The sequence below is a fragment of the Ornithorhynchus anatinus genome, chromosome 14 (assembly GCF_004115215.2).
Source record: "Ornithorhynchus anatinus isolate Pmale09 chromosome 14, mOrnAna1.pri.v4, whole genome shotgun sequence".
Taxonomy (NCBI): Eukaryota; Metazoa; Chordata; class Mammalia; order Monotremata; family Ornithorhynchidae; genus Ornithorhynchus; species Ornithorhynchus anatinus.
In genome coordinates, this window is record NC_041741.1 from 26,554,982 (window position 1) to 26,582,014 (window position 27,033).

The 27,033-nt window shown below is 40.1% G+C and overlaps 1 protein-coding gene across 1 annotated transcript in view; it reads left to right on the forward strand.

Moving 5' to 3' along the window:
• The window catches only part of PTPRQ (protein tyrosine phosphatase receptor type Q), a 231,912-nt gene that overhangs the window by 62,687 nt on the left and 142,192 nt on the right, over window positions 1–27,033 (forward strand). Inside the window, exons 26-33 of the mRNA XM_039914120.1 lie at window positions 6,441–6,613; window positions 8,579–8,789; window positions 12,435–12,593; window positions 12,704–12,883; window positions 16,541–16,648; window positions 18,790–19,071; window positions 21,751–21,933; window positions 22,275–22,376. Coding sequence (XP_039770054.1) covers window positions 6,441–6,613; window positions 8,579–8,789; window positions 12,435–12,593; window positions 12,704–12,883; window positions 16,541–16,648; window positions 18,790–19,071; window positions 21,751–21,933; window positions 22,275–22,376 — 1,398 coding nt within the window. The remainder of the gene's footprint in view (window positions 1–6,440; window positions 6,614–8,578; window positions 8,790–12,434; window positions 12,594–12,703; window positions 12,884–16,540; window positions 16,649–18,789; window positions 19,072–21,750; window positions 21,934–22,274; window positions 22,377–27,033) is intronic.

A 27,033-nucleotide genomic window follows, 5' to 3' on the forward strand; every position in this document is an offset into this window, starting at 1 on the left:
ACTGTGCCCATCCTGATTTGCTTGTATCCACTCCAGAGCTTAGGTACAGTGCCTGGCAAATGGTAAGTGCTTAGTAAATACCATAATTATTATTATTATCAAAAAAATGTATCCTTAGGTTTTACTAATCAATCATTCAGTTTTATTTATTGAGTGCTTACTGTGTGCAGAGTGCTATACTAAGTGTTTGGGAGAATGCAATATAACAGAGTTAGTAGTCACATTCCCTTCCCACAATGAGCTTTCAGTCAAAACTCTTCTTTTTTTCTCTTCATATTTCTGGTTCATAGAATGTACTGTTTTTCAACTGAATGATCCAAACCATTCTGAATACTTTACAGTTTCCTTTATTTAATTATCCATCTTCTGAGTAGTTAGTAGAATGCATATTTATATTAACTTGAAATAAAGTTACCTATTCCCTACTCACAACACCTTTAAAATGAATAGTGAACCATGAATAATTTATTTGTGTACCCAATTTTTTCCTTGTTAATTTTGTATCACTATTCCAGTAGTCAGCTCTGATCCACAGTTCCCTAGAGTCCTTATTAGCCTGGGCTTGGTAACCATGTCAAATGACTTTCTAAATACGAAATTGATGCCTTTCACTTATTTTCTTCATCCATTTAAATTCTGTCAGATTAATTATTGGTTTGGAATTTTTTTCTTACATCGTATGTACTTAAAAGCCTGAAGGGGTGATTTTTCTAGTGATAATTATGGTGCCTCACCACCAATATTTCCAAAAATAATTTTGCTTTATGTGAATTGTTTTGGTAGTCCATGATCATTGTCTGCTAAGATAAATACTGAATTAACTATTAGGTTGACTTAACCATGCGTGTTTTCCTTTGTGAAGCATGTATAATTGAACGTCATTTATCCTACCCTTAAGTATCAGATTGTCAACATTAATGATCTTGCTAGCACTGTCCATGAGACAGTGGCAGAAATCAGGATATATAATAATCATATAAGACATAATTTCTGTCTCACATGTGTCTCACAGTCTTAGAGGGAGAGCCAGTACTTTATCCCCATCTTATTGATGGGGAAACTGAGGCACAAAGCAGTCAAATCATTTGCCTGTGGTCACAGAAAAGGCAAGTTGTGGATTTGGGACCAAGACTCAAGTCTGATTTCTGATTCCTGATTCCCTGTCCAGTGGTCTTTCCGCTAGGTCAGGTTTACATGCCTGGCAGAGGGCTAGATATCCCTCTGGGAGGAGGCTGGCTCCTCTGCCAATAGCGGAAGGGGAACTCCTTCCCATGAGGACAGAGCTGAGTTCTCCCCTCCACCTGCGCCTCGGACTCCATTCCCTCTCACCTTATTAAAACCATCGCCCCTGCCCTCCTCCCTTCCTTAACTTCTATTTTTAACCACTCAATCTCCAAGGGCTCCTTCCCCCCTGCCTTCAAACATGCCCACGTCTCCCCCATCCTAAAAAAACCCGCTCTCGACCCCACTTCCCCCTCCAGTTATCGCCCTATCTCCCTACTACCCTTCCTTTCCAAAATCCTAGAACGAGTCGTCTACAATCGATGCCTAGAATTACTTAACTCCCATTCTCTCCTAGACCCCCTCCGATCTGGCTTCCGTCCCCTCCACTCTACCGAGACTGCTCTCTCTAAGGTCACCCATGACCTCCTTCTTGCCAAATTCAATGGCTCCTACTCCATTCTAATCCTCCTTGACCTCTCTGCTGCCTTTGACACTGTCGACCATCCTCTCCTCCTCCACACCTTATCTCACCTTGGCTTCACGGACTCCGTCCTCTCCCGGTTCTCCTCTCACCTCTCTGGCCGGTCATTCTCGGTCCCCTTCGCTGGCGCCTCCTCCCCCTCCCATCCTTTAACTGTTGGAGTTCCTCAAGGGTCAGTTCTTGGCCCTCTTCTGTTCTCCTTTTACACTCACTCCCTCGGTGAACTCATTCGCTCTCACGGCTTTGACTACCATCTCTACACAGATGACACGCAGATCTACATCTCCGCCCGTCCTCTCCCCCTCCCTTCAGGCTCGCATCTCCTCCCGCCTCCGGGACGTCTCCACCTGGATGTCGGCCCGCCACCTAAAACTCAACATGAGCGAGACTGAGCTCCTCATCTTCCCTCCCAAACCCGGTCCTCTCCCAGACTTCTCTATCACCGTGGATGGTACGACCATCCTTCCCATCTCTCGGGCCCGCAATCTCGGTGTCGTCCTTGACTCGTCCCTCTTGTTCACCCCACACATCCTATCCGTTACCGAGACCTGCTGGTTTCACCTCTACGATATCGCCAAGATCCGCCCTTTCCTCTCCACCCAGACGGCTACCTTACTATTACGGGCTCTCGTTATATCCCGGCTAGACTACTGTGTCAGCCTTCTCTCTGACCTCCCTTCCTCCTCTCTCGCCCCGCTCCGGTCTATTCTTCACTCCGCTGCCCGGCTCATCTTCCCGCAGAAACGATCCGGGCATGTCACTCCCCTTCTTAAACAACTCCAGTGGTTGCCTATCGACCTCCGCTCCAAACAAAAACTCCTCACTCTAGGCTTCTGAGGCTCTCCATCACCTTGCCCCTTCCTACCTCTCCTCCCTTCTCTCTTTCTACCGCCCACCCCGCACGCTCCACTCCTCTGCCACCCACCTCCTCACCGTCCCTCGGTCTCGCCCGTCCCGCCGTCGACCCCCGGGCCACGTCCTCCCACGGTCCCGGAATGCCCTCCCTCCTCACCTCCGCCAAACTGATTCTCTTCCCCTCTTCAAAACCCTACTTAAAACTCACCTCCTCCGAGAGGCCTTCCCAGACTGAGCTCCTCTTCTCCCTCTACTCCCTCTACCACCCCCCCTTCACCTCTCCGCAGCTAAACCCTCTTTTCCCCCTTTCCCTCTGCTCCTCCCCCTCTCCCTTCCCATGCCCTCAGCACTGTACTCGTCCGCTCAACTGTATATATTTCCATTAGCCTATTTATTTTGTTAATGAAATGTACATCGCCTCGATTCTATTTAGTGCCATTGTTTTTATGAGATGTTCTTCCCCTCGACTCTATTTATTGCCATTGTTCTCGTCTGTCCGTCTCCCCCGATTAGACCGTAAGCCCGTCAAATGGCAGGGACTGTCTCTATCTGTTGCCGACTTGTTCATTCCAAGCGCTTAGTACAGTGCACTGCACATAGTAAGCACTCAATAAATACTATTGAGTTCTCCTGAACCCAGAGCAAAGTGAAGACGGGAGCTTAGGAGTTTCATATTGGCTATGAGGTTTGTGCCTGTCTCCTCCCCAGAAACCCCATCAGAGGAGAACTCCATGTTGTACACTGAATCTCTCTTGACCTAAGATACACCTGAGGTACAAAGAATGCAGAGCAAGGTAATTTGATCATTATTTCAGATTAAACAGGATTTTTTTTCCTGACAACCATTATATCCTCAGTAGCTGTGAATATTACCCCCAACTTTGTTTTTGTAATTTTCTGTTGCTAACTTTTCCAATTTGTGATATTAATTCAATCCCTACTTTGATCATGTTTTATTTGTGAATCTGGTTCAAACATAGACAACTGGGGCCTACTAATTGGATCCTGCATTGGCCAATTTTGATCCTTGTTTTTAATTATACAGAGAAGTAGGTTTGGTGTGGGATTCCTTCCTTGCCTCTTTTACCCTCCTTCCCTACATCAACATGGGCACACATGCTTATTCCTCTGTCATACGTCATATTAGCTCAAGTGTGCAGCTGTCTCAACTGACTATTCTGAAAAGCTGGGGGATAATAATTAATCAATCAATGTTATTTAATGAGGGCTCTGTGTGCAGAGACTGTATTAAGTGCTTGGGAGAGTACAGTACAACAGAATTGGTAGACACATTCCCTGCCCACAAGGAGCTTACAGTCTAGAAGGGGAAGCAGGCATTGAAATGAATTACAGATCTGTACATAAGTGCAGAGAGCTCCTGCTAGGTTTTTAAGAACATTAAGTTGTCACAGATGTAAGCTTCTAAAGTCAGTTGAGGGGATTGACTTAAATTTCAGATCTGTGCCACCAAAGATGGGACTTGTGATCATTGTTGAACTCCTAATGATATCTCTATATAAAGGATACCGAAAAAGGCACTACAGTAGAAATGTATTCAAATACCATCCTTCAGTAAAGCTAGCATTTTTGCAATTTTTACGCATATTAAGAAGTGGCTAACATCTTGGGAGACACATGACATGGAATGAGAATCACTCAAGCAATCGTATTTGTTGAGTGCTTCCTGTGTGAAGAGCACTGTGCTAAAAATATGGGATAGTACAGTATAATAGACTTGATAGACACAATCCCTGCTTATAAGGAGTTTACAGTGTAGGGGGGAGAAATCAGACAGACCAAAATGAGAAGTTTATTGGATAGAGCGTGGGCCTGAGAGTTAGAAGGACTTGAGTGGTAATCCCAACTCTGCTACAGAGTGACTCGGGCAAGTCACTTAATTTCTCAGGGCCTCCGTTACCACATCTCTAAAATGAGGATTAAGAGTGTGAGACCAATGTGGGACAGGGATTGTGTCCAACCTGATTAACTTGTATATATCTATTCCAGCACTTAGAACAGTGCTTGGCACATAGTAAGCGCTTAACAAGTACAATAATAATAACTGTAATAATATTTAATATGAATAAGTAAGCGATAGCTATGTACATGAGTGTTGGGCAGAGGGTGGGGTGAATTGAGAGCTTAAGGCCAAGTGCAGGGACAACACAGAAGGAAGCAGAAGAAGAGGAAATGAGGGATTGGTCCGGAAAAGCCTCTTGGAGGAGGACATGTGTTTTTAATGAGGCTTTGAAGATGGGGAAAGTGATGGTCCATTGGCTATAAAGAAGGAGAGAGTTCCAGGCCAGAGGCAGGATATGGGCAGTGAGATAAATGAGACTGAGGTACAGTAAATAGGTTCGTGTTAGGAATAAAATGTGTGGGCTGAGTTGTAGTAAGAAATCAGAGAGATAAAGTAGGAGGGGGCAAGGTGATTGAGTGCTTTAAAGCCGATGATGAGGAGTGTCTGCTTGATGCAGAGGTGGATGGGCAACCACTGGAGGTTCTTGAGGAGTGGAGTAACATAGACGGAATGGTTTTGTAGAAAAACAATCCAGGCAGCAGAGTGAATTATGGACCAGAGTGAGGTGAGTTGGGAGACAGGAGATCAGCAAGGAGAGTTATCAAGCAGTCATTGCAGAGCACTGTACTAAGCACTTGGGAAACTACAATACAACGGAATTAGCAGACGTGTTCTCTGTCCGTAATGAATTTACAATCTAGGGTTGTGGGGGGGGAGGGTGGTTGATGCAGTAGCCAAAATGGAATAGGACAAGTGCCTAGATCAACATGGTAGCAGTTTGGACAGAGAGGAAAGGGAGGATTTTAACAATGTTGTAAAAGTTGAACTGAGAGGATTTGGTAATAGATTTGTGAATTTTGTGAATAAAGAATTTAAGATCATTTTAGCTTTATTCTATCTTCGGACTTGGTTCACACTTCCATGATTCGTAGCCACACGTAATAGATTTTGCCTACTTGTATTCAGCCATTTAAAGATCCATGGGATATCACTACCATTAAAATCTCATTAATGAAATCCTGTCACAAGTTTGCTAGAGTGGAATAATTAGTTATCACCGTAATTATCCTGGTCATAGAAAATCAGAGGTCGGAGAAGCCGCAGCCAGTTGCTGATGATATTGGAAAGATTAGGAAGACCTGGTGGAGGCAGAAAATCAGGCCCCTCACAGGTGCCTGAAAAGCTGAACTGGAACTTCACTGGAGGCCACTGAAGAACAGCCTCTGGCATCACCAGAGGTAGACAAGGCTCCAGAAGGGTAGATGTGATGAAGAAACAGGTTGCAGACCATAGGCTAATGCATGCATATAGCACAACACACAGTCCAATACACAAACATTAAGTGCTTGTTTAAGGAGTCTTAAATAATCTGTAAAAAGGGAAGAACAAGACAATTAAATTGAAATAAAATATAAAGAGACTATATTAAAAATAAGAATTAGCTTGTGAATTATTGGTCATTTTCCCAAATACATTGACTTTTTTAATTAGGTGGTGTGTAGGTACGCCCTGTTTAATAAGACCGATAACATTTCATTTGAGATCTATTTCTTTAATTTGAATGTCTTCATAAAACAACTTTCCATTAGTTTTTCCTAAGAACCTTAAAAAGAAATGAAAATATTTTGCTTTTATTGTATTGCATGCCTCCTTACTAGTACAATGCTGAGTGTACTTATAGAAATCACTGGAAGAATTATCATGGTTGAAACATCTCATATTGTGTTTAATTTGAATTTCAGTCGTTTTCCCTCTCTTCTAGTCCTGGCAGGTGAAATCGATTAAATTTGAAAATTTAGAGGGTAATGAAATTTTACTGTGACAAGTTATTTTGAGTCTTTCTCTGTATTTTTTTTTAAGTTCCAAGTGCTGTATTTGATTTGCAACTAACAGAAGTAGAAGCCACATTAATACGGATTACCTGGAAGAAACCTCGACAACCAAACGGAATCATTAACCAGTATAGAGTTAAAGTGCTTGAAAGGGAAACAGGAGTAATTTTGGAAAATATTATTCTCACAGGAAAAGCTGAGGTACTTTGTTTTCATTTATGTATACATTCAGTTCTCCCATAGTGCCTGCTTTTACTATATGTTTTGGCTAGAAAATTTTTAGGGAGTTAGGAAATATTTGTGGTTTCAGTTTCAGAAGAAATGGCACATGTTCATATATACACATGCCATTAGAAGAGATAATATTATGTCAGGTTTCCTTAGAATGGGGTTTTGCAAAAATGCACCCCTCATGTCATAAGAGATCTGGATGTACTAATTTATTCTTATTTACCAATGTTATTATACTCTCCCAAGTGCTTAGTACAGGGCTCTGTATGCAGAAAGACCCAATAAACGCCTTCCATCGACTGAGCGATTCATTCGCTGTTTTCGCTGGCATTAAACCTAGCAGCTGCTTTAGCACTATTTTTGGCACTCAAATCTCTAGCACTGGAATAACCTGGAGAAGCTACAGAAACCATTCCTTAGAGCTGCGCTATCTCATTATATCCCATCATGGGAGGGCTGGGTCAATGAGTTCAATGTTGCCTTATTGGTTATGACCTGAAAGGGTAATTTTCATTGTTGGTCATATTGGCAATCCAAATAAATAAACCAACTAGATTTAGTAGATATAATCTACCTAGTATTGTACAATATCTGTTTTACAGAATGAATGGTCTGATGTGTGACACTTGCATGCAAAGCTTTATTGTTCAAAACAGTAATTACGTAAATAGATACAAAGATCCAGAGGGTCAAATTTCATTGACCACCGCTTCCTAGACAACTAACCTAGAGTTAGAAAAATATGTCAGTAACATCTTGGAACTATCTTAGATGTTATCATTTTAAAACCAATTTTGCATTTTGTATTTTAAATGAGATTTTTTTTAAATTTTGGCCTGAGTATTGCCTTTGCTGAACTTCTGACAGATGCTGACTTTCTCAGAATGTTAGGAGTTTGCTACTGTCCATACAGTAGCTCATGATCCTTTCTATGTTTCGGTGGCCTATAAAATGAGAATCATATCAGTGGGTCCAAGAAATGTTATGTATTATAAAATATATTACATTATAAGTGTTTAAAAATCCTATTGATCTTTCCTTTTATAAAAACAATAGATAAGTGAAGTAGAAAATACAGAGTTTTGAAGTGAGTCAGTAAATTAGGGCTGGCCAAGCAGTTAACCTAGGATAAAACTTTTAAAATTCATGTTATTCATTCAATAGTATTTATTGAGTGCTTACTTTGCAGAGCACTGTACTAAGCATTTGGAATGAACAATTCGGCAACAGATAGAGACAGTCCCTGTCCGTTGACAGGCTTATAGTCTATGATCAATAGCATGGAAAGCCTGAGCACCTACATTCTTCAACTAATTATAACTGAGTGTTCAGGGGAAAATTTAAGCATGCAATAAATATGATTGATCTTTAGTGGCCACATAGCCCAAATTCCTAAGATAATTGTCAACTTTCCATATGACTTTGGAACAGCATTCAACTGTGGATAAGTAAAGACACTTTAAAAATAATTTAAGTAGCATCTGGACCATAGGACTTTACCTTCTTAAAATGGAGTTTACTGCTTTGTAGAATTCTTTTAATCCCAAAGACATGTTTCAATCAATCAATCAGTGGTATTCATTGAATGCTCTCTTTGTGCAGAACACACTAGTAGGTGCTTGAGAAAATACAATACAGTAGAGTTGGTAGACAGATTCCCTATCCATAAGGAGCTTACAGTCTATAAAAGGGAAGACAGACATTGAAATAAATTACAGATAGGTAAAATGGGAGAGTATGATGGTAACATTTCTTCTAAGAAGTTGGCGAATGACATGTAAAAATGTATGATTAAAAAAAAAATAGATCCTGGAAAGAAATCCACCAACCTTCTGATATGTCTGTTACTAGTTAAATATTCAGCCTTTTTTCCTGAACATTTAATGTAAAGTAACTATTAAATCTACTTTTATGTATTCATATTTTTTATTTCAGTATAAAAATGATTTTGTGGCCCCGGATATGTGGAAAGGAAATTCTAAAACGCCTTTCCTAAATAACGCGAAGGAAGCAGTGGCTGGATTATACGAAGGTTCAGCTGAGATGTTTTCCGCGGAGAAAGCAGAGTCTCCGATTCTATTTCCTAGTCTTCCCAGTGATCACATTCCCATAGTGAATGGAGTCGAAGAACTTTATTCCACAACGGGTATCTCTTTTTTTTCCTTTTAATTTTATCCGAACGACGCTTACCACACTCACAAGCGTGAACCTGAGCATGGCGTTCAATTAAATTATGAATGGGTCATGAGCCGGAGTCAGATTCTTTACTACCTCATCCAGCAAATGAGAATGCCACACAGGCAGACATTTGCACCCATGTGACCCTTCCTCCCAGAGAAAGTAGCACCGTAGAGTCATCAGCCGAGCCGCATAGACAATCAGTTATTACAGTTGCCCAAAGCAGGTGTGATGGCAGGGGATTAACGTATCTTCAAATCCTTCTCAGGCCTCGTTTTCTCTGCAGCTTTTGACTAATAGGTTTTCAAATGTCACTGAAGGTAAATAGGTCAAAAAGTTACAACTCTAGTGTGTGGCTGACAAACAGGTGGAGCTGACCCCTGTGACATGATGATGTCATTAGTGTATACACTTGTTCTGCAGTGTCAATGGAACTTATTGTTTCTTAAGTGAGTGTAGGTATTTGACACATTAAACAAGATTTGTTTGACAGAAACTGTCTTGATTTATCTCTGAATTTCTAACAGAAAGTACTTAAACAGCAGACCCTATTTTTAGCTCTCTCGGTTTTCTTACTTTCTCTGATAACTAATCATTATCCATTCAAGATGATCGGCGTATACTTTTAATTTTTTTCTGAAATTATATTTTAATCAATTTTCATCACCTAGGCTTACATTTTAATTTTTCAAATAGAACTAAGCACTGATCTAAATGCTAAGAGACTTGGGTTTTCTGTTGAAAGTTAGGTCAGGAGGAAAACTAGTTTCCTACAGCGTTTGTGTTTTAAGTGAAATTTCTGAACAGACCAAAACTGAAACCTCCAGGCTATATATAAGTAGTCCTCATTCATAGGTGGTTCATGAAAACTGCATTTTAACTTGAAACACTATCAGAACAGCATGGCCTGGTGGAAAGAGCATAGGTCTGGGAATCAGAGGCCCTGGATTCTAATCCCTGCTCTGCCGATTGCATGCTGTGTGACCTTGGGCAAGTCAGACAACTATTCTGTGCCTCAGTTTTTTTAACTGTAAAATGGGATTCAGTCCCTGTTCTCCCACTAATTTAGAGTTCGAATCCCAGCTCTGCCACTTGTCAGCTGTGTGACTGTGGGCGAGTCACTTAACTTCTCTGTGCCTCAGTTCCCTCATCTGTAAAATGGGGATTAAGACTGTGAGCCCCACGTGGGACAACCTGATTCCCCTGTGTCTCCCCCAGCGCTTAGAACAGTGCTCTGCACATAGTAAGCGCTTAACAAATACCAACATTATTATTATTAGACTGTACTATGCAATCATTTGTATCTACCTTAGCCATTAGAACAGTATTTGCTACATAGTAAGTGCTTAACAAGTATCATAATAGCAACAAATCTAATCAAAAGAACAATATTATAAGTAAGGAATTGGTGCCTGAATGAAGATACGCTTCCTAGCCCCCAGCCCTTTCCTGCCTGCCCACTTCTCAGCACTCTGAACCTGTCGCCTCCACCTCCACCTGACACCTCCACCTCCCTCTCTTCTATTCTGTTTGATTCTTTTACTTCTCTTTGGTTTTTGAATTTCTTTTTTTTTATCTTGAAAGCTGCTGCCAAAACTCATGCCTCTGCCATCATCAGTCCCTTCTACCACAGCCTGCAACAACTTTGGGCAGTCCATGTCCCTGTCCCATCGGTTTGGAATCAGAGAACCTGGGTTCTAATCCTGCCTCTGCCAGTTGCCAGCTGTGTGACTTTGACCAAGTCCCTTCACTGTGCCTCAGTTTGTCCATCTGTAAATACCTGGACTCTATCGCCCTTAGATGGATTCTCATGGAAAACAGATATGGTGTCTGACCTGATTATCTTGTATCTATGAGTAATACAATACTTGGTGCATAGTAAGAACTTAACAAACACCACAATCATTATTATGATCGTTATTACTGTTAGCTTTAGAGGGCAAGAGGTGTATGTGTGTGTGTTGGGGAAAGAGGAGGATGGGGAATTCAGGACAGAGAATGAGAGCTGGAAAATCATGTGCTAAAGCTGGGGGCCTAGGCCTTGAGTAGGGCTGGGTGAGGGGACCAGTGCCAAGAAAAGGGTGGGCTTTACTTACTTGATAAGACTGGTGCTGAGAAGCCAAATCTGATTTGTCAAAAACCTGAAACAGGGTGTAAATATAGAAATCTTGGAACGCCATTAACCGTAACTCCAAGTGATAAGTTGAGGCCTGCCTGTTGAAATGTATGTGGATGAAAAGACTATCATAAGCAAAGCTTATTAATCACTTATTTCCAAGCAGCAGGGATCACCTATTAGATTTTGATTCCAAATTACTAGGAGAGAGTAAGACAATTCTAAAATCACTAAGGTAGCAAAGAACTTGGTCAGTTTCTCAAAAAGTTTAATAATGTCCTTATTTTCTTTGCTCCTGCTTTTTATTTTCCAGTTATTCATTCATTCAATAGTATTTATTGAGCACTAACTAGGTGCAGAGCACTGTACTAAGTGCTTGGAATGTACAATTCAGCAATAGATAGAGACAATCCCTGCCCAGTGACGGGCTCACAGTCCAAAGGGGGAGACAGACAGCAAAGTGAAACAGAACAAAACAAAAACAAGACAACATCATCAAGATAAATAGAATCGTGGAGATATACACCTCATTAACATGCTAGGATTGAAAAAATACCTAGTTATTCAGACTTAGATACCAATGGATAATGATAATAATAGTGATCATAATTGTGGTATTCGTTAAGCACTTACTATGTGTCAAGCACTGAGTTAAATTTTGAGGGTAGATTAATCAAGTTGGTCCATATAGCAGTCTAAATCAGAGGGTGGAGGATTAAATCCCCATTTTACAGATGAGGTAACTGATGCACAGAGAAGTTACATGATTTTTTTTTTCCCAATGTCACACAGCAGATGAGAGGAGGAGCCCGGATTAGAATCCAAGTCATCTGGCTCTGAGGCCTATGTGCTCTTTCCAATAGACCACACAGCTTCCCAGCAATCTTTTCACCTGGGAAACACTAGCACTGGCTTTTCCCCTGGGGAGAGCATCATTTTCAGCCTCCATTAGGCTTTATGTGCATAACCATTTTCCACAAACTGGATAGAGAGATTGAGACATCGTCTGTAAATTCATTGTTAGCATTCTCTACTGTGACTTATGGTAACATAAAAAGTGCCATAAAGAATCTTAAGTCTTTCGGCTTTCACCATCAGTACCATATGAAGCTATTTGAAATCCTATAATTCAAGGTATTTCTCATCTTCAGAAGTTTTATGTCTGTGGGATTTTAGTTATGAGATGTCTGTAGCTATCCCTCTGTGATTCAAGTCTAATTTCCCAAGTTTGACACTTAAGGAACTGTTTTATTATGGTCAGTGTTCGCCTATGTATTTTTATTTAGGTAATTATTTTCATTGATTATTCTTCATAAAATTCCAATTTCATAACTGACAAAATGGAAGCACAAATAGATTTAGTGTACAGAAAGTAAGCCTGGATAGTTAGTGTGATATAGACTAGATACAACTTGGTTGAAAATCAATCATATTTTCAGTGATGTGAAAATAAAAGTAATTTTGTGGTTAAGGAGTGGAATTTTTTCTGATTTCCAGAAACAGGGAAGGAGTATGCCATTAACATTTCAGCTGAACAGCTGTCGTATGTTGTAAAGAGACTTACACCTTTCACCGAATATACAATCACCGTGTCTGCTTTCACCATTATGGGCGAAGGACCACCAACTATTCTTAATGTCAGGACCCAAGAGCAAGGTAAAGTGAAAGAGGGAAGAGATCTCTTCGTCAGTGATCCCTTTACCCAGTGACCTTTAGAATGACTGAAAATTCCCTCATTCATAATAACCCTTTATGTTTTTTTAAAGTTCCAAGTGCAGTGCAGAATATGAACTATAAAAATATTAGTTCATCATCTATCTTGCTATACTGGGATCCACCAGAATATCCTAATGGAAAAATAACTCATTATACTATTTATGCAATGGAATTACATTCAAACAGAGCTTTTCAAATGACTACTAAAGATAACAAATTCCTTATAACAGGTAAGAAAAGATTTTGTGAAAAAAAACTGATATTGTGCCATGAAAAATAACTGCACATTGTCTTGAGCTCCGTGGCCCTTCGGACAAAACTTTCATCTCCATTGAGTGTCCAATAACTGACCTTTGAGTTAATTACTAGAGCAATCTGATGGGGTCAAATGTATTATTTGAGAGGATATTTTTGCCAGAAACTTTATAGATGAAAGCAAATCAGTGCTAAACGAATACTAGTGAGATATAATGTTTTTAAAATCACATGATACTATTCCTGCTTCAGGAATGATTCCTGATATGTTGCTTTCCAGGCTATTTGAACCTCCCTAAGAGCTATTCTTTTACATAGCCAATCAATGTTATTTAATGAGTGTTTACAATGTAAAGAGCACTGTACTAAGTGCTTGGAACAGTACAGTGCAACAGAGTTGGTAGATGAGTTCCCTCCCCACAAGGAGCTTAGACTGTATTTCTGTATAAACTGTGGTTATGTACATAAGTGCTTTGGGGCTGAGAGTAGGGTGAATTCCAAATGCCCAAAGGGTACAGATCTAAGTGCATGGCCAATTTGAAAGGGAGAGGAATTAATTGAGAAAGGCTCTTGGAAGAGATGCGATTATCATAAGGCTTTGAAGGTGGGGAGAGTATTGGTCTGCAGTATATGAAGGGAGAGGAATTTCCTGGTCTAAGGAAGTATGTGGGAAAGAGGTCAGTGGCAAGATGAGATTGAGGCACATAGAGTAAACTGGTAATCCATTTAAAAAAACTCTAGAAAATGAGTTTTTTTTCAATAAGCATAATTAAGAGAACTGTGGTTTTACAGTGTTATAACAATGCATTTCCTTAATCACTCTATGGCTTCAGCACAAAATACTGCAGAATCCAAGATTAGAACCCAAGTCCTTCTGACTTCCAGGCCTGTGTTCTTTCCACTAGGCCAGGGGAAACAGTGAAATGATGGGAGAGAACAAACAGAGCAACTGGCAGGCCCCTCTGGCAAGCTTTCATTCATTCAATAGTATTTATTGAGCGCTTACTATGTGCAGAGCACTGTACTAAGCGCTTGGGATGAACAAGTCGGCAACAGATAGAGACAGTCCCTGCCGTTTGACGGGCTTACGGTCTAATCAGGGGAGACGGACAGACAAGAACAATGGCACTAAACAGCGTCAAGGGGAAGAACATCTCGTAAAAACAATGGCAACTAAATAGAATCGAGGCGATGTACAATTCATTAACAAAATAAATAGGGTAACGAAAATATATACAGTTGAGCGGACGAGTACAGTGCTGTGGGGATGGGAAGGGAGAGGTGGAGGAGCAGAGGGAAAAGGGGAAAATGAGGCTTTAGCTGCGGAGAGGTAAAGGGGGGATGGCAGAGGGAGTAGAGGGGGAAGAGGAGCTCAGTCTGGGAACGCCTCTTGGAGGAGGTGATTTTTAAGTAGGGTTTTGAAGAGGGAAAGAGAATCAGTTTGGCGGAGGTGAGGAGGGAGGGCGTTCCGGGACCGCGGGAGGACGTGACCCAGGGGTCGACGGCGGGATAGGCGAGACCGAGGGACGGTGAGGAGGTGGGCGGCAGAGGAGCGGAGTGTGCGGGGTGGGAGGTAGAAAGAGAGAAGGGAGGAGAGGTAGGAAGGGGCAAGGTGATGGAGAGCCTTGAAGCCTAGAGTGAGGAGTTTTTGTTTGGAGTGGAGGTCGATAGGCAACCACTGGAGTTGTTTAAGAAGGGGAGTGACATGCCCAGATCGTTTCTGCGGGAAGATGAGCCGGGCAGCGGAGTGAAGAATAGACCGGAGCGGGGCGAGAGAGGAGGAAGGGAGGTCAGAGAGAAGGCCGACAGAGTAGTCTAGCCGGGATATAACGAGAGCCCGTAGCAGTAAGGTAGCCGTCTGGGTGGAGAGGAAAGGGCGGATCTTGGCAAGCTTCAAACAGAGGAGAGTTTGTGCTCCAAGGGAAGGGAGAGAGAAAAACAGTTACTGCCTCATCTCCTTCCCACCATTCCTCTGTCTCCAAACTCCTTGAGCGAGTTATCTGCACCTGCTGCTTCCACTTCCACTTCCTTTCCTTTCCTCCGATTTTCTCTTTAGCACCCTCCAATCTGGCTTCAACTCCCTTCCCTCCACCAAAACTGTCCCTCTCAAGTCAACAGTAACCTGCTTCTTAACAAATCCTACAACCTATACTCCCTCCTGTTCCTCCTCCACGTCTCACTGTCTTTGATACTGTGGCCCATCCCCTTCTCATGAAAACGTTATTTAACCTTAGCTTCACTGACACTGCCCTCTCCTAGTTCTCCTCCTATGTTTCTGTCTACTTCTTGTCTTTCTATTTTTCAGGGTCCTCCTCTGCTTCACACCCCCTACTGCAGGAGTCCCTCAAAGCTCAGTTCTGGGTCCCCCTCTATTCTCCATCTACACCCACTCCCTTGGAGAACTCTTTTTGTTCCCTTGGCCTCAACCACCTCTACACACATGATTCCTAAATCTGATTCTCCAGCCCTGACTTTTCTCTTTCTATGCAGTGTGGCATTTCTTTCTGCCTTCAAGTTATCTCTACTTGGATGTCCCGCTGACACTTCAACTCAACATGTTCAAAACAGAGCTTCTCATCTTCCCTGTCCCTGTGCCTTATCCCTTAACGGTAGACAACTACTATCCTCCCTGTCTCACAAGTTTTTAACCTTGGCATTATCCTTGACTCATCTCTTTCATTCAATCCACATATTCAATCTGTCTCTAAATCCTGTGCATTCTACCTTTGCAGCATTTGCTAAAATATGCCCTTTCCTCTCCATCCAAACTGCTTCTGTGATGATCCAAACACTTATCATTAAAGAATCAATCAGTCATATTTATTGAGTGGTTACTGCATGCAGAGCACTGTACCAAGTACTTGGGTGAATACAATGCAATATAGCAGACATAGTCCCTACACACAACGAGCTTAAAGTTAGAGGGGGAGACAAACATTAATATGAAGTATACGTATGCATTTGATAGTCTCTACCCTCAACTCGATTTGTACATTCCAAGCGCTTAGTACAGTGCTCTGCACATAGTAAATGCTCAATAAATACTATTGAATGAACTCCTCAGTAATTCATCCATCATCATCATTATTGATGGTATTTATTGAGTACTTTTTATGTGCCGAGCACTGTCCTAAGCACTTGGGAGATTGAGAAGCAGCATGGCTTAATGGATAGACAGGCCTGGGAGTCAGAAGGTCATCGGTTCTAATCCCAGCTCCATCACTTATCTGCTGTGTGATCTTGGGAAAGTCACTTCACTTCTCTGAGTGTCAGTTACCTCATATGTAAAATGGGGATTGAGACTGTTAGCCCTACATGGGACAGGGACTGTGTCCAACTCAATTTGCTTGTATCTGCCCCAGCACTTAGTACAGTGCCTGGCACATAGAACGTGCTTAATAAATACCATCATTATTTTCATTATCATTATTATTGCAAAAGAGTTGGTAGACATGTTCCCTGCCCACAGTGAGTATACAGTTTAGTCATATATTCTTATTTGCGCAATTTATTTCAATGTTTTTCTCCCCCTCTAGACTGAATGCTCCTTGTGGGCAGGCTATGCTAAAAACTTGGTACAGTAGTAATCTTCTTATAATGATTCATTTTTATTTTATTTGTCATAATTTTAGATCTGAAGAAATATACAAATTATAAAATGAGAGTGGCAGCATCAACCAATGTAGGTGAAAGCTCCCTGTCAGATGAAAATGATATTTTTGTGAGAACTCCTGAAGATGGTAAGGCTATTGGGCACTTTATGAATTTCAAAATTGGGGTGTTTTTCAGTAGCTGCTTCAATATCCTATGCTTTTCAATGAGGTTAATATCAGAGGAAAATAAGAGGTGCTATAGATCTTGATCCGTGTGGGCCATTAGCCCCACACCCTTCTATCCTCACGGCCATGCTGTTCTGAGTGTGAATGCCTGGGCAGTTCAGCTCCAAGACCCTGACTTTTGCTCCGATAACCGAGTGCTTCCCTCTAGTAGCCATCTTGCCATCTTTGAAAGAAGATGAATGACTGCCATGAGTGACAAGCACAGTATCACCAGACAGCAGTGGTCTTCTTGGTTGCGAACAGCCGCACCAGTGTTTCTGAGTAGGAAAGTGAACCTGAGAGAAGGCCCACAGCCCCATCTCTGAGAAGGGCCTGCCTGCTGCCATTTTGGGAAAGCCCTCTGTGGCTCTCCCTGCCAGATAGCAGACTAAGACAACAGCTTCCGTCTAAGTACACATACGTGTACATGCAGTGGGGAAGCCACATTGCGTAGTGGATAGAGCCACGGGCCTGGGAATCCAAAGGTTATGGGTTCTAATCCTGGTTCTGCCATTTGTAACAATAATAATAATAATAATTATGGTATTTGTTAAGTGCTTTCTATGTGCAGAGCACTGTTTTAAGCTCTGGGGTAGATACAGAGTAATCAGATGTCCCTCGTGGGGCTCACATTTTTTAATCTCCATTTGTCTGCTGTGTGACTTTGGGCAAGTCACTTCACTTCTCTGGGCCTCAGGTACCTCATCTGGGAAATGAGGATTGAGACTGTGAGTTCCTCATAGGACAGAGACTATGCCCAACCCAATTTGCTTGTATTCGTCCCAGCGGTTAGTACAGTATCTGGCATGTTTTAAGTGCTTAACAAATACCAAAATATTAATAATGCATTTGGAGGTGAAGTAAGAATATAGATCATAATTCTTAGGGGTTAGGGATCATATCGCTGGACTCTATTGCATATCTGCAAGCACTTAGTACAGTGTTCTGCCCACAGTCAACATTCAATAAATGCTATTAATCAATTCACTGATGATACAATCAATAACAGCAGGAGTATAGAAAAATGAAAAAAATGAATAATCACATTTTGTATGTAAATTGATTGAAACCTAAGTGCCAAAAGGGACCGTTGGGGTGATATGATCAGAGCAGTTGGACATTAATTGGGGAATGCCTACTGAGGGAGATGGGTTTTTAGGAGGGAGTTGAAGGTGAGTAAGACTGTGGCCTGTCAGTTTTGAAGGAAGGGGAGAGTTTTGAACATGGGGAAGAAAGCATGGGTAGTGAGGGTGGGCAAGGAATGAGTGAGGTGTGATAAAGAAGGAGGCTTAAGCTGGAATGTAGCAGGTAAAAAACAAAAACATAATAAGGGGAGAGCTGGGGGAGAATCTTGGCTGTTAGGAGCAGATGTATCAAATGTTATCCTAGAATCTATTTGGCAGAGCGGACAGCTGTTCTTGTATGCTGTGGGGAATTTGGATTATTATAGGAACTTGTGACACCATTTGCTTTCCTAAAGAATGAAGCAAAAATTGCACTCAGCTCAAATTTATCATTATTATCCTAAATGATAATATAATACTAATAATTGTGGATTTTTAAACAATATTTGTTAAGCACTTACTATGTGCCAGGCACTGTACTAGGTGCTGGGTAGATACAAGACAGTTGGGTTGAACACAGTCCATGTGCCACAAGGAGCTCACAGCCTTTATCCCCATTTTACAGATGAGGGAACTGAGGCACAGAGAAGTGAAGGGAATTGCCCAAGGTCCCACAGCAGACAAGTGGCAGAGCCAGGATTTGAACCCAGGTCCTTCTGTCCCCCAGGCCCATGCTTATCCACTAGGTCATGCTACAATTAGTAAGAGCTTACTATTTGCCAAATATCGTGTTAAGCGCCGGGGTATTTATAATAAAATCAGATGAAAAACATCCCTGTCCCACATGGTGCTTATAGTCTAGATAGAGATATTTCTCAGTGTCTAATGCTTTCTACTCTAGCCCACTATCACTGACCTGAAGAAGGTTTTATTAATTTTCAACCTTTCAATTATTATAGGGTAATTCAAGACACTGATTTTGTGTTACTCTCTGTACAGAACCAGAATCCCCACCCCAGAATGTTGAATTGGTTGATATTACTGCAACAGAAATAAACCTGAGATGGTCACCACCTGAAAAACCTAATGGAATAATCATTGCCTATGAAGTAATTTATGGAAATACGGAAAAGTTACTTACTAAAAACATTTCAACAACCAGTGCAATTTTAAGCGACCTAAAACCTTACACTCTTTACAATATTTCTATCCGGTCATATACAAGGCTTGGCCATGGGAATCAGATTTCTTCTTTATTGTCAGTAAGAACATCTGAAACTGGTAAGATTTTTTAACAATATCTCCAATTAAAAAGCACCATAGATTACTGATGCTGTCCTATTATTAATAAATCGTTCACTATTTTACCCGTTCTGTGACTTGCATTGGCAAGAATATTTTGGAAGGTGATTCTGAGGTAGACATTTGAATCTACCCAGGACACATCTAAATTCGACTCACTAATCCAACAGGATTGTGGATTGTGCTGTGTAAACGGGATAAATGTCTTTAAAACCTATAGGACTAGTTTTCTTTCTAAGAAAAGCATGATGGTAAGAAGGCTGCCAAAGTGACTGATTAAAGATATTTTACTGTTCCTGTTCCCTCCTCCGAATGACTTTCCTCTACCCAAACAGGAAGGATGAGGAGTAAAGAGGAAAAAAAAGGGGTTTTGATGGAAGAAAAATCAATTCAGTTCATCTATCATATCTGGCTAGAGAACTGTTCTGTTAGTGACTGGATATTATCTCCTATTGGAAGCATAATGTGTTTGTCCAGTTGGAGTCTATTTCCCAGAGAAAATAGAAAACACTTAATCCATTGCCATCTACTGGGTCAGGAGGTTGGTCAGGTGCAGGAAGAGGGGAAAAGTACATAACGTGAGCATCTATGATTCCGTGTGTGCATTAATGGGACAAACAGTGACTTACTTTTAGGCAGTTTATTTTAGAGGAATGTGCTACTATTATAATTTGTAATATTTGAGCACCATAGGGCTCAAAGAAATTAGTTGGAGCTAGCAGATATTGTTTTGCCAATAAATTTTTTTCCTAATACGCACCTTCTGACGAACCTGGGTCTCTGCTGAGTTGAGGTGTATATTAGAAAAAAAGTCTCACGCCAAGACATTTTCTGTTGGCTCAATCTAATTTTTTTGAGATCTATAATGCTCATTTATAATGACATATAGCATATTCCTCCCAAATTAACGAGCTAAAGGTTAGCTGATGGTAGACCCATTAATGCACACATGCAATCTCTATAAAAGAAAATTAATTTGCTATGTTGTGGTTTTTCATTTGGCACATCTAATTTTTTAGAATGGTTTTACTTCTATCTATATTTTGGGATGCAGAAAAACTATGACATTATGGATTAAAACCTTAATTAGCTTTGAGTTTTTTATTTAAAAATGCATCCTGTTCAGGTATTAAATAAAGGGAATTAACAAAAATATTAAAATACATAGAGAAAGATGTAGGTATTCTCTTAATTTTTTTCAGTTCACGGGTAAATTCAGGATAACTACATGAGTGCTGTGATGATGAGGATGGGGTGGATATTAAGGCTTTAATGACGGGGATATTGACCATATTTAGGATTCCAAAGACTGTAGCTCTGCAAACTGTAGCTTTAGACTTCAAACCCATCTCTCTAGACTGTCTAGTTATGAACAATCAATGATATTTACTGAGGCGAAAATCTAGATATCAGTCCAACCTCGCCCACTTCAGGTTTATCCTTGCATGCTTTGAATATGCTCTCTCCTTTGCCTGGAAACTTATTTCTTCATCCTTATTGACACCCATTCTCACAATGCTCTTTTGTATTGTACTCTCCCAAGTGCTTACTACATGCCCTGCATACAGTAAGTGCTAAATAAATACCATTGATGATGATGATTCCAAGGCATCTGTTTAACTGTTGAACAGAGAAGGCATGCACAGAAGGAAGAAGGAATATTTGAGGGGAGGTATCATTTCTACTAACTCTCTTTTACTCTCCCAAATGCTTATTAGAATAGTGCGGGACACATAGTAGGCATTCAGTAAATACTATTCATTTGTTCATTCAGTTGTATTTATTGAGCTCCTAGTGTGTGCAAAGCTCTATACTAAGTGATTATTTGATGCTGAAGCACAGTCTCAGGCAGGGCAATGTATCTTTGGTGGATATCCCAGGAGCCAGATGAGCCTGAGAGAGTGGATACTATACTTTCTCTCAAGCATTTAGTATGGTGCTCTGAGCACAGTAAGAGCTCAATAAATACCAGGCCTTGATTCTTAAGTGAAAGATTAAACAATCAGCATCAAAAGGCAATCTCAAAAACAGGCAGGCACTGTAAAATGCTCCTCTGGCAGCAGCAGTGGTCTTATGGCATACTTCGGTCAATCAATCAATCTTCCGTAGAATGAAGAGATGAGAACTGGGCACAGGAAATTAGCTTGAAAGACAGGAAGATGGTGATCTGGGATGCGGTGAAGAAAGAAAGTACAGTAGTACTCTAGTAGGAGGGAGAGACCTGAAAGTTGAGTCGGAATAGGGACCATTACATTTGGCAAGAATGAGGCTCCTGAAAGAGTGACCTCAGAGTAAAGAGGACAGAAACCTGATTTTAGACAAGAATAGGAGGAGGAGAAGGCAGTGTCAGCTGTGTGGTGGAGTGAAATCCAGAGAAAATATTTTTAGAGATATTTACTCCATCCTTTTTTTGTGCTCAAGGAATATAAAAAAGTTATAAAATTCATTTTGATCCAATGTATCTCTTCCCAGACAATATCATATTGTGGGCCTTTTTCACTTTTCTAAATTTGTACCAGTTTCTTTCAAGTGTCACACTGGAATCCCATCATAATCAACATTATTTTTCTCCTAAATTTTCCATGTCGCTGAATTCCTTCATGAGAATGAGGAATGTTGACAATATTAATGTTTATTCAAATTTATTTCATTTTTTAGCGCCTGATAGTCCTCCAGAAAATATCACCTACAGAAATATTTCTTCTACGGAAATAGAGTTATCATTTCTTCCACCAGCTGTTCCCAATGGAATAATTCTGAAGTATACAATATATCTCAGGAAGAACAAGGAAAATGAAGAGAGAATTATAAATACTACTTCTCTGTCACAGAAAATTGGAGGTGATCACATTTTCATGGTACCTTCAATTAAAAAAAGTTTTCCAGTAGATTTAATTAATTTAGATTTCATTAATTTCAAGTAAATGGAAAGAGTTTTGTATTAAGCACTGTTTACTTTCTCATATGGGTATTCAAGCATGAAATTGATCACAAAAGTGTTGAAATCCCATTTTATGAATCCCAAATACCCCCTTGAATCTTCCCTTCTCTGTTTTGCCATTATAATTCATTTTCCTCACAGTAGGCAATGAAACCTATCTGTAAGATTATTTCATCTGCTGATTGTAATTTGTGCCTTAGAAAATGTTTTTAAGAGGAATTATTCATTGTGTTATTTTTAGGGTTAAAGAGATATACCCACTACCTGGTTCGAGTATCTGCTAGTACAATCAAAGGTGAAGGAGCTGAAAGCGCCCCTGTAACTATCCTGACTGAAGAAGATGGTATGTATAAAAGATGCTAAAGGGTTGGTTAATGCTAGTGTCATTGCTATGCTTTTATCCTGTCGTTGACTTTTTTTTTTTTGGTATTTTAATGCTGATTATGTTCCAGACACTGTTTTAGATACTGGTGTAGATATAACCTAATCAGGTTGGTCACAGACCTCATCCTACATGGAGCTTACAGTTTTAATCCCCACTTTACAAATGAGGTAATCGAGGCACAGAGAAGTTAAGTGACTTGCCCAAGGTCACACAGCAGAAAAGTGGTGGAGCCAAATGTAGAACCCAGGTCCTTCTGACTTCCAGGCCTTTGCTCTAGGCCATGCTGCTTCTCTATTTCATTCATTCATTCAATTGCATTTATTGAGTGGTTTCTGCATGCAGAGCACTTACTAAGCGCTGGGAAAGTACACTTCAGCAACAAAGAGATACAGTCCCTGCCCACAATAGGCTTACAATGTAGAAGGGGGAGACAGCCATCAAAACAAGTAAACAGGCATCAATAGCATCAATATAAATAAAAAGAATTAAAGATATATACACAGCAAAACAAGTAAACAGGGATTAATATAAATAAATAGAATCATTCATTCATTCATTAGGTTTTATTGAGCACTTAGTCTGTGCAGAGCACTGTACTAAGTGCTTGGAATGTACAATTCGACAACAGATAGAGACAATCCCTGCCCAATAATGGACTCACAGTCTAAAAAGGATAACGGGCTCACAGTCTAAACAGGATAGATATGTACATATATAAACAAGTGGGGCAGGGGAGGTAGAGCAAAGGAAGAAGGTTGGGGTGATGGGGAAGGAAGAGCTGAGGAAAAGGGGGACTTTTCTATTCATTCAATTGCATTTATTGAACTCTTAGTGTGTGCAAAGCTCTGTACTAAGCACTTGGGAGAGTACAATATAACAGCAAGCAGACACATTCCTGCCCACAATGAACTCACAGTCTAGAGGGGAGACAGGCATTAATATAAAAAGATTAATGAATAAATTACAGATATATACAGAGATATATACATATGTTCTTTGATGATGGGAGGGAGGATGAATGAAAGAACAAATAAGAGCGGTGCAGAAGGCAGTGGGAGAAGAGGAGAGGAAGGCTTAGTCAGCAAGGCTTCTTGGAGGAAATGTGCCTTCAATAAGGTTTTGAAGTGGAGGAGAGCAATTATCTGTCTGATATGAGGAGGGAGGGCATTCCAGGCCAGAGGTAGGATGTGGGTGAGAGGTTGGTGATGAGATATGCAAAAAATAGCAGGCCTTAACTATTGTTTTGCAATTATTTCTTCCAAGTTGTAAATCTTTCCAATTATGACTGAACTATTTGAACTAATTTAGTAGAGTTTACTTCAGTTAATAATTGGAATTTTCTCTTTTGCAGTTCTAGCTCCATTCAGTAGTCTATATACTAATCTGCTGTTCCTGCCATGATCATTCTCCTACCACTCAGTGATAAAAATACATTTAACAGTCCTTTGGCTTCTGGTAAATTACTCCTCCCTGTAGGATGATAGGCTCATGGCTAACTGTAGATTCTGTACCAAGAGAGTTCCAATGGAAAGGTACAATTCAAATTTGGTATCTCATTGCACTTTTGGATCAATGATATTTTCCATCTCTCCATGCCCCATTCATTTTTAAGATGAGCATGACCTTTTCTCTGCTATTTATGTTTCACATTTGAATAAACCACTGCTTCCTGTCCATCAGGGAACAGTGGAGGCAAAGAGGACGGGAAAAGGAGAAAGCTTTTTGATTTTCCAACTTCTCTGGAGACCCATTAAGAACATACACAATTGTACCATCACCCCCCCTACCCCTGGAGTATGACATATTTTTTGCCATTCTTTCAGTCGCTTAAAATCTCATTCACCTTCTGGACCAATGGGTAGTGAGTTGTGCTCAAGTCAGTCAGTCAATTGTATTTGAGTGCTTACTGTGTGCAGAGCACTGTACTAAGCACTTGGGAGAGTAGAATATAACAAACAGACAGATTCCCTGCCCAAAATGAGTTTACAGTCTAGAGTGGGAGACAGTCATTAATATAAATAAAGAAATTACAGATTTGTATGTTAAGTGCTGTGGGCCTGGGAGAGGGGATGAATAAAGGGAGGAAATAAAGGCAACGCAGAAGGGGTTGGGAGAAGAGGTGAGGGCATCAGTTCATCTTCTCAGCATTCCACCATTTTAGCACCGCTTCTACGCATGCAACATACTCTTCCTCCAAGTCTACCATCCACTCTGCCTCGATTTCCCCACCCTAGTTTGATCCTAGCCTTCTGACTTTGTGGCTTTGGAAGATGGGCACTGACAAGCTCCAAGAGGGCAACATTAGTTCTAAGCACTTGGGAGAGTACAATACAACAGTGAACAGAAACATTCCCTGCCCACAATGAGCTTACAGTCATTAGTGATATCCATTGCATTGGAGCTATAGATGCGGTAAATAAAAGTCACAGGAATATTTATTGAATAAATAAATTAAATAATAAAAGTCATAGGAATATTTATTGAATAGAGAAGATCCTGATTCTGGAGATAGAGGACTGAATTTGGGGGCTGAGAAAGGGGTGAAACAGATAGTTTCCTGTATGGCTAATTTGCATGAATGGAAACCCAAACTTCAATCATTTCTTGAGAAAACGTTTCTGCTTGGCTGATGTGGACTTTGGCAAGTCACTTTTCATCTCAGCAATCACCTTTCTTCCATTCAAATTGTTCCCCAGATGTGCAGGTGGCTAAAAAATTTACAGAGAGTAAGTAGTCAGGAACGATTATGTCAGAATCTTTAAAATACTCAGGTTCAGAATAGTAAGAAAAAGCTTACTATGATCATTATGATCATTATGTCATTATTCCTTCTCAGAGAAGGAATATGCTGTTTTGATCAGAACAAGCTCTTTCTTTTGGACATTGGCCAGCTCAGATGCTTGCCTTGGAAATGCAGCACTGGATACATGAACACAGATGGAGGGAAGTAAAGGTGTGGGTAGATGTCCAGGCAAGAGTGATTTTGAATCTGGTTATTTTTGAATAACAGTTGCTGCATTAAGTGAACTTGTGAAATACTTGGGAGGGTGTTCACTGAGCATAAAAGCATGGGGAAGAAAGTTAGAGATGAAAAATCTCTTTTCTAACAACCTCTGTTTTTGCAGAGGAGACCCCAAAGAAAGCTTAATTATGATCTACACCTATAGTCATGCAGAGATTCTTTAAAAATGTTTTAATCTATTGTAAGCTTGTTGTGGGTAAGGAATGTGTCTACCAAGCTCTGGTGAATTGTGCTCTCCCAAATGCTTAGTACAGTGCTCTGCACAAAGTAAGTGCTGAGTAAATGCCATTGATTGATCTAAATGAACTATTCAGGTATGTAGGAAGACTGGACATAAGTTTATAACAAGCTGAGTTAGTTTACTAATGTGACCATAGTCATAGTATTCTTAAGAAATGTTTCCCTCTCATTTTATACTAATAATTCCATATAAATTCAAATGCATATCATTTCTAAGCAAACAAAAATCCTCCTTTATTGAAATCCTCTAATTTATTAGGAACATAATTTCATGAATATTCACCCCTTTCAAAGAAGCAAATATTTCTGATCTTTTATTTTGAAATAGTGTTTTTCAGAGCCAGGGAACTAATATCTCAGAAACCAGATGCCCAAAAAGAGATGCAGTGTCTGGTGACATTCAATATTTGATAGCAGTTTTATTATAATGCCTTTGAGGATAACATAAAATTAAAATACTACTACAGCTGCTGCCATCTTTCTTCAGTTTGTAATTATAGACATTTTCCGATTTCAATGAACCTTTGTTTTAGAAAATCTGGCCTTACCCCAATGCTGAAACATGCACATTTTAAGCCAGTTCATAGAAATGAAGTGTGAGTGAAGCACAAATAATTTGGAAAGACACTGTTCACAACACTACACATATGCCTTTCCACAGAGTACACACTGTTCAGAAATCAGAACAAATGTTTCACAGATTTTCTAATAACCATACAATGCTTTCAATTTCCACGCATGACTACAACTGTGACCTAAAGTATTAGATCATTTTATAGTAAATGTTTGAAATAAATATAGTTACGCTAATAGCAAATCATGTGTCGATGCCGCTATCTAGAAATACATTACTTTCTTCCATTAAGTTTTACAAGAAAAACAGATTATTATTTTCAGTGTCATTTCCTTTCCAGCAAATGAAAGATATAGTAACCCAAAATAGAGTATCTTTAGTATATTGCAGAAAAGGTGTCAATCTACCCCCAAAATGCATAATATTTTAAATGGGATGAAATTGAATGTCTTATGTAAACTCTTCACTTCCTGAGAATGTAATTACTTAGTAATAATGGAATTTTTCTTTTCATTACTTTCATGAGTTTATGACCAATGGAAAATGTTTGTTTCCTATTTGAGGTTTGAACCAACACCTGGTTTCTCTAGCATCGTTCGGTATTTTGAGTGTCACTTTTGAACTTCATGCACTTTATTAATTTTTGTCAAGTCTCTTTGGTCTGGAAAATTAGTTTACTGTATTTTACATTTATTCACACCTATAAAGCTTTTGTTTTTATCATTGGAAAAAAAATGCTAAATGGAATGTCCTTGATCAGTAGGTGAATCACTGTGAGG